This window comes from Medicago sativa, chromosome 3 (genome assembly GCF_051527215.1).
Source record: "Medicago sativa cultivar Bolivia chromosome 3, Bolivia_mono, whole genome shotgun sequence".
Lineage (NCBI taxonomy): Eukaryota > Viridiplantae > Streptophyta > Magnoliopsida > Fabales > Fabaceae > Medicago > Medicago sativa.
In genome coordinates, this window is record NC_140751.1 from 67,344,378 (window position 1) to 67,351,876 (window position 7,499).

General features: G+C 31.5%; 1 protein-coding gene across 5 annotated transcripts; it reads right to left on the reverse strand.

Moving 5' to 3' along the window:
* Positions 1-3,031: 3,031 nt before the first annotated feature.
* On the reverse strand, positions 3,032-7,410 carry LOC146939377 (uncharacterized). 5 transcript variants are annotated; one of them, XM_085757465.1, is made up of 11 exons: positions 7,018-7,410; positions 6,763-6,819; positions 6,225-6,487; positions 6,039-6,135; positions 5,824-5,951; positions 5,085-5,205; positions 4,809-4,985; positions 4,525-4,716; positions 3,769-4,245; positions 3,468-3,656; positions 3,032-3,327 (listed from the first exon to the last, which is right to left on the reverse strand). In XM_085757465.1, the coding sequence occupies exons 1-4, from the start codon at positions 7,166-7,168 to the stop codon at positions 6,088-6,090; spliced, it is 519 nt and encodes a 172-aa protein (XP_085613591.1). In that variant the 5' UTR covers positions 7,169-7,410; the 3' UTR covers positions 3,032-3,327; positions 3,468-3,656; positions 3,769-4,245; positions 4,525-4,716; positions 4,809-4,985; positions 5,085-5,205; positions 5,824-5,951; positions 6,039-6,087. The 5 variants fall into 5 exon arrangements, with proteins under 5 accessions (XP_085613591.1, XP_085613594.1, XP_085613589.1 ...); XM_085757468.1 differs by having other exon boundaries at positions 6,763-6,857; XM_085757463.1 differs by having other exon boundaries at positions 3,468-4,245.
* Between the last annotated feature and the right edge of the window lie 89 nt (positions 7,411-7,499).

Consider the following 7,499-nt stretch of genomic DNA (forward strand, 5'->3'; position numbering starts at 1 on the left):
GGAAACTTCTCCTCATGCATAGTGGGTTATTCGGGTCGGATTAGTCTGGACACCTAGCTCTAAAACTACTTGTGAGGGCTAAATTGATATCTTCTTATTTTGTGAGAGATTTCCTTCTATTAGTTAACACCGTTGATGCCACAGAGTGCATTTATCATTTCACGTAATCATGAAGAGATGATTCAATTATGAATGATGGTTCATGGACTAATGTGTCCTAGTTTATTTGTGTGAGGAGCAAAAACATACTTCGATTCATATGTAATTAATCTTTGATATATAATATATATTTTAAATTTCAATCTAAATAACACAAGGATGATGCTGAAAAATGTGATTTTTATCCATATGAACACTAATTGAATTGCAGATTATTTTGTGTGCATTGTTGTGTTGTGAGTCCCTATCTCTGAATGACTTGACAAGAGGTATTGGTATCATGTATCTATTATGCATTAATGTTAGATTTGATTCAAGTGTTGGATGTTTCAGTCATGGTTTTCAATCGTGAACAGTTTGCTCATTTGTAACGCCAATGTTGAAAGCTATATAATAAAATGTTGGATTAAATAAGCTTTTTTTTTATCACTATAAATATAGTCAATTTTACTTTTAATCCTTATAAAAAAAGTGACATGTTTTGGTCTCTATAAAAATTTTCAGGATTTAGTTTTAGTTTTATTTTTAATCCTTTTAAATTTTTGAACGATTTTTTACAGGGTTGTTTATAAGTTATAAAAAGTTCTTCCACAAAAAATGAGTTTAAAATTTGATTTTTGTGTCAAAATATTTATTACTTTTATCTTAAAATTTTGATGTTTAAAAAAATTCATATTTCATTCATTACATGTTAAAAAATTATGATATATTCTATAAGAGTTTCTTATAATGTTCTCAACATTAAAAAAAAAAATCATTTAAAGATTAATATTTATTACTTTTATCTTAAAATTTTGATGTTTAAAAAAATTCATATTTCATTCATTACATGTTAAAAAATTATGATATATTCTATAAGAGTTTCTTATAATGTTCTCAACATTAAAAAAAAAAATCATTTAAAGATTTAAAAGTTTAAGTAAAATTAAACAAATTTTAATTTGACACGAACTAAAACTATCTGCTAATTTTTTTTATAGAGATCAAAACATGTCACTTTTTTATGAAGACTAAAAACAAAATTTGTTATATTTATAAGAACTAAAAACTTATTTAACTTTAAAATGTTTGCTTGACTTATCGGAAAAAAAAAGGCCATAATCAGTCCAAACTTAAGAACAAAAAGGCTTCTAGAAACAAGCTTTGATTTAATTAGTCATCTAATTGTCCGATATTATATTATATATAAAGTTTAACCTCTACAAGTTGAATCCTTTAAAAAAATTGAAGTTGACTTTTTTACTTTTGATTCGGTAATCGCACATGTTTGAAATAACCTGTATACTTTCCTCCAAAAGTTACATCATAAAAAACGAAACCCATTTTACTTAGTATGCAATGACCATTATTTTTTGGTTGCTTACAATACAAGTATTTTTTTTAACCTTGAGATTTGCTTCCCTTCTTGCTATAGGTAACCTAATTGACTTGGCTTTCTCCATAGACTAAGACAAAGCACCAATATTAACACATTTCTTAGGAAATTTTAAAAGAAAGAAAATGCAAACGAGTGTCTTCAAGGCACTTATTAAAGGTTTAAAATGGTAATTTTTTATGAAAAATATGTGTGATCAATCTTTGAAAATTAAAATATTTAATTTTTTTAAATATTATTTTTTATTTTAGAATCTTTATAACGTCCTCCTCAAACACTTGTTGTCAAGACCCTTAAAAAAAATGATTTAGAGCAGCATCCTCCGAAAGATCAAAGATTTGTGCTTGGATAAATCATATCTCAATGAAATTATGATGATTTATTTTATAATATAATAATAATGAGAAATTATTCTCTCAAAAAAAAAAATAATGAGAAATTAAATTATGCGACATTATTTTTAAATGAAGAAATAAGGACTGTCTAGGGTAAGGAATAATGGAGAAAATTTAAATGTAACTAGACCCTGACCCGTGCGATGCACGGGTATTTCTTGTTTGTTTCAATTTTTTTTGACAATATAAACATCAAATTAGATAAATGTATTTTGTATTAGATTTCAATAAATACTACAATTATGTTATTGAATAATTCAAATTAAAATCATTTTCAATATCACAAATCAAGTTACATTCAATCTAAAAAGAGTAGATAAGTAACTATTAAACATTCGAAAATACTTCTTTGTAAACTACATAGAAACATTCATCATTAACCATGGCAGCAGTCCTAGTACGACACCATTCCAGTGTCTCCATATAGTAGGATGATTTGGATTTGAAAGTGTCAATAGTAACCATTACAATTTAAAGCATGAGTGTTTTATTACTTAAAGCCTTAAGCGTCTTATTATTTAAAGCATTGACAACCAAGGAAATTGACACAATCACAATCAATATAATCAATACAATCATAATAGGATTTCAAGCATCAACTTTCATCAAAACTGACACAATCACAATCCACAAAATCAAAATGAATAAAATAGGATTTATATCAAAATTATTTTAGTGATCATACAAGTAATAAGTTAGTATGTACGAAATATGCATCACAGTCAGAATTTTTAGGATAAATCGAAGGAAAAAAGGGAATAAATGGATGGAAACCGCTGCCTTCTAGGTTGAGATAAAAGGAATAAGGGTTCAGAACCGTTCAATGTTCAATTCTGTAAAGAAAGAAAAAGGGATTAATTTGTTTTTTAATGAGGGTGTTTGGTATTGGATATGAGGTAGTGGAATCAAAATTATATCACAAAAACAATTATTGGTTTAGTGGTTGGAGTGCTTACATGGAACCATAATGTATGTTGTGGGTTCGAATCCTTGCAAAGAGTTTTTTCATAAAGATTTTTTAAACCCTCAAAAAAGGCGGGATTAGGTTAAACAGTGGCGGGATTAGGGTTAATCAGCACTGTTTAACATTTATATATACTAGTTCTCCTACCCGTGCTAACGCACGGGCATTTATAGCCTTTAATTTAAAAAGTATAGTCCCAAGCCCAGCATCATATAGTAAGAAATCAAAATACAGTACATCATGACAAATCCAAAAAATTTAAAATGACGGTTCAAGGTTGGTGGAGTTACGAATCCAAAAAATTTAAAATGACGGTTCAAGGTTGGTGGAGTTACGAACTGGTTCCTTGCATGTAGAAGCTTATACATTATGAAACACCTCCTTGTATACGACATTGGTTGTGTTATCAATGCAATCTCCATTTTTGTCATCTCCTATAGGAAAAAAATGACAAATTTACAAAATTTAACAAAATAGTGAGACAATATTTTAGAAAAACAGGACATTAAAGGGTTTGTATATTTTTTCATTATAAGTCTATACTTCAGTGCAATAATTCAGTACATGTGAGCACCTTCATTATCGTAAGTGTATTGATTGGAAATCGCCGGTGCGACGTCCTCTGGGCATATGTTTTGAATTCTGAGACCACTACCTTCATTTCCCACATGCCTTATATTGTATTTTCCAGGAGCAATCGGTTTGAGGCCTGCTTTATCTGATGGAAAAGTTCTATTGTCTCTATGTGTTGATGGAGTGTCAACTGCATTAAAGAACATTGATCAAGGACTGCGACACAACTTGTCACTTTTATAGTAACGAAAATCACTACGCTACCTTCATGTTATTTAAAATTATGAATCAAAATTACATACCGTTGGTTCTGCGCCTTTTAGTAGATTCCATTTCTGATCAACAATGATCAAAAACAGAGCCTGAGCTTATTATGACATGAGCAACCGTGTTTCACCCTCTTATTTTTGATTAATAATGCAAGAAATTAAGTGATTAGGATAACCAATATATCAGTGAATTGAAAAGCACAGCACAATAGAATGTATGCATTGATTGTTCCACCAATTGGGATAGTGGATCGCACCAACTAAATATGAATAACTGCAGTTTTTAATGCTCCAACTCAACAGGTTCATTTGAAGTCAGTTGAAAGGTGAACAGTCCCACCATGTATACCAATTAAATGCCATGATTTTGATAAAATAGAAAATATAGATAAGAGTTGGGTTTATCTTCTTATTAATGTTCTAACCTCCAATTTTTGATCAAGTTTCCCGGCCAAAGCCAATAGAAGTGTCATTTTTCCAGAACTCGGAGGTCCCAAAAGCAACGTTATTCTGAAGGAGAAAAAAAAGCAAATTGAAATAAGTTATATTTGTTCCAAACGTACATAGAGAAATCAATGAATGGAACAGTAAATGTATTGATACTCTGAAGGCTTTATTATTCCACTAATATCCTTGAGAATATTTAGATGTTGGTTTCTACTTGGAAGCACATGAAGGGATTTCAATAGACTCTTCAAATGTAAAAATATAAAATATTTAGTTAGAATCCCCTTCAATATAAAAAATCACATAGTACGTTAGTACTATTTTTTAAAGTTAGTTCTTTACCTCTACTATATGAACCATGAAGTTAGTGATCAATTCCACCTATCAACATTTGATATGAAAGCATAGCTTGGATGTTATTTTGGTGCGCCATGAACCCGCAACAGCAAGGGATGAAGGAGCATCAGGAACTCTGAATGGATGCATATATAGTATGCTGACAACATATGCAACATCTTCCTCATCATTAGCAAGCTATATATGTAAGTAAGAAAAAAAATATAGCTCAGACATATAGAATTGGTTGACAGACAGTTCAAAAGAAAATAAAGTTAGTTGAACTTTACACTTGTCCCATGTAGTTATATAAACCTCTCAATGATACTGTCATCCATGGTCATTTTTTTTACTATATAGTTGCGCCTATTACGATAGAGGTTGGCATCGCTCACTTCAACTTTGAACAACATTCGCTTGTCAACAAACATTTTGAGCTCAGGAGGACATTCAGCAGAAGTGTTTGTCTACACAAAATATAACATATTGTCAAGTAAAAAGTATAGTTTGAGAAAAATTATACAGCTATTTTGAAGGTCATATCTGTTGAGTTTCATGAATCTAACCTCACTTATGGCATCAAGGAAGGATTGTGACCATCTTCCCACAACTTGAGACACAACACGATCAAACTTGACAAATGTTGTTGACCCTGTGTTGTCTATCACTTCAACATGAAGTTTATACCTGAAACGACAAATGACTCTGGATTAAAACCTCCACTTCAATCCATAAAACTCGATTAATAATCAGATAATTCATATTTAGATTCAATCTCAATAATCAGATAATTCATATTTAAATTTGTTTTTAATTAAATATAGCATGGTTCACTTCGGACGAATCAATCAAACGCTCAATGGTCATCCTCTGAGTTTTAAGTAAATCATCAGCCAATGATACTCCAGTTGGACCTGTCATCTAACTAACAGCTTGTGTGAGCTCAACATTTGCACCATTCATCCTGCCATATTTCATGGCATTAATAATCTAATCAATACTTCATCTTATAACAGTGAAGATATCGAGACTAACTACACATTTAAAACACATGTGTCATACCTCTATGTAATCAGAAATTTCAGGTATGTTAGCATTCCCCATCATTTTCGTGCATTAAAATGCATAAGAAATACCCATGACACCTAAAATTTAATAACTGATTTTCCAGAATTCATTAGACTATTATGCTAGGTATTACTTTACAACATTATCTTAAAGCTTTATACTCGTTAAAAATGATTATCTAACCCTATCACTATCACCAATTAAAAGTAGAAATAGTACCCAACAAATTAGGCTTACCGTAATACTTCTTAAGCTTGCATAGCTGAAATATAACAACCATAGGAAGCGAGGAGTCATGCGGATCCAAGCAATGCTGCATTTTCACGGCATAATCATCCCACATGGTACAATGAATTCTATTTCCCCTACACACCCCATAAATATAATTATCAACGTGATTAAAATTCATAATAAACTGAATATCATTTCATCGTCACTTTCATTCAACTTACTCTAAATCTACCAAATTCGCATCCAAGACCTTGTTACTCTTGCCATCCTTCACAGTTTCTTTGATAGTGTCTTTTTCAACCACATGATCAATAACATCTGAAGTTTCAAAATATTTATAACACAAATATGAGTTTTCTAAAAGTGCATCAAAGTTAAAACCATTGAATGCTATACAAAAAATTTACCCAGCAAATGATCCTCCTTGTGAGTAGCAAGATATCCAAGAAAGGAAAAAACTTGAAAAGTCGTTCTGGGATTTCAGTAGCATTGACCTTAAAAACATTTGTTCCTCCCATGAAGTTCAACTCATACTTATGAGCAGTTGTTTTGAATGTAGGGTCATTCTGAGCAACCATAAATTTCTCCAAACATAAGTCGAACCCTCTTCTATTTGATCCTTGAAGATTGGCAGGAGGTTTTTCCTGATAGTTGCATGAATCATACCACACTACTCAATCAAAAAAAAAAAAAAAAAGACATCAGTTTGACAAATATGAACTAATCTACAAAACTGAATTTAAAAAATATATTTAGCTTCTCATTGGCTCAATATTGATTACCATACTTCTAATCATCATTTTGAATGTCACTGACCCTACTATCATTATCACAAATAAATTAAAAATTATAATTTATTTATATGACATGATCTCAATTATGATGAAGATAGCAAATCAACCTAATAGAATGATTAACAAAAAAAAGGTGAATATAATGATTTACCTGGAGAGAAAAATCCAATGTTTGGAGTGGCAGATTTGAATTGGAATTTTCTTCTCACTCTCAGATTGAAACAGGTATTAAGATTTGAATTTTGACTATCATGAAACAATAAATAAACAAACAAAACAGAAGATTGAGAGAAACCCAATTGAAATTAAATAAACTAACCTATGTGCTGAGAATAAAAATCGAAACTTTGATATAAGAGCAATGAAAAAATAGTATTTGGGAGAGAAAGAAGGGTTGCGACGTTACCAGGGAAGGTTGCGGGGAAGAGAACGCTTTGAGTTCCTCCAAGGCTTCTTCCTTCTTCTTCGCCTCCGGCCCTCCGCTTCTGTCTCCACCTCCGCCATCGGAAAGCTTCTCCGATTTCACATTCAGTTTCGAGGCTTGATTCGGTTGCCATTTATCAAAGGATGAAGCTGACGAAGAGAAGTCTCGTTGAAGGTGCTAACGGCAGCAGCGATTGTAACATGATCGCCGCAACTGACGGCGTGGAGGATGATACGACGGAGGGAGACAATGGGGAGAGAGTTCCAGGCACGGTAGTGGAAGAATATTGGAAAGAGAGAGAGAGAGAGAGAGAGAGAGAGAGAGAGAGTTTATTGGAAAGTGGAAGAGAAGACTGTGTTTATTGAGAAGACTGTGTTTATTGGAAATTGGAAAGTGCGTACGTTACCAATACAATTGTGATTTAAAATTGAAAGATTAGCATAGATTCATCTAATGGTCATAAT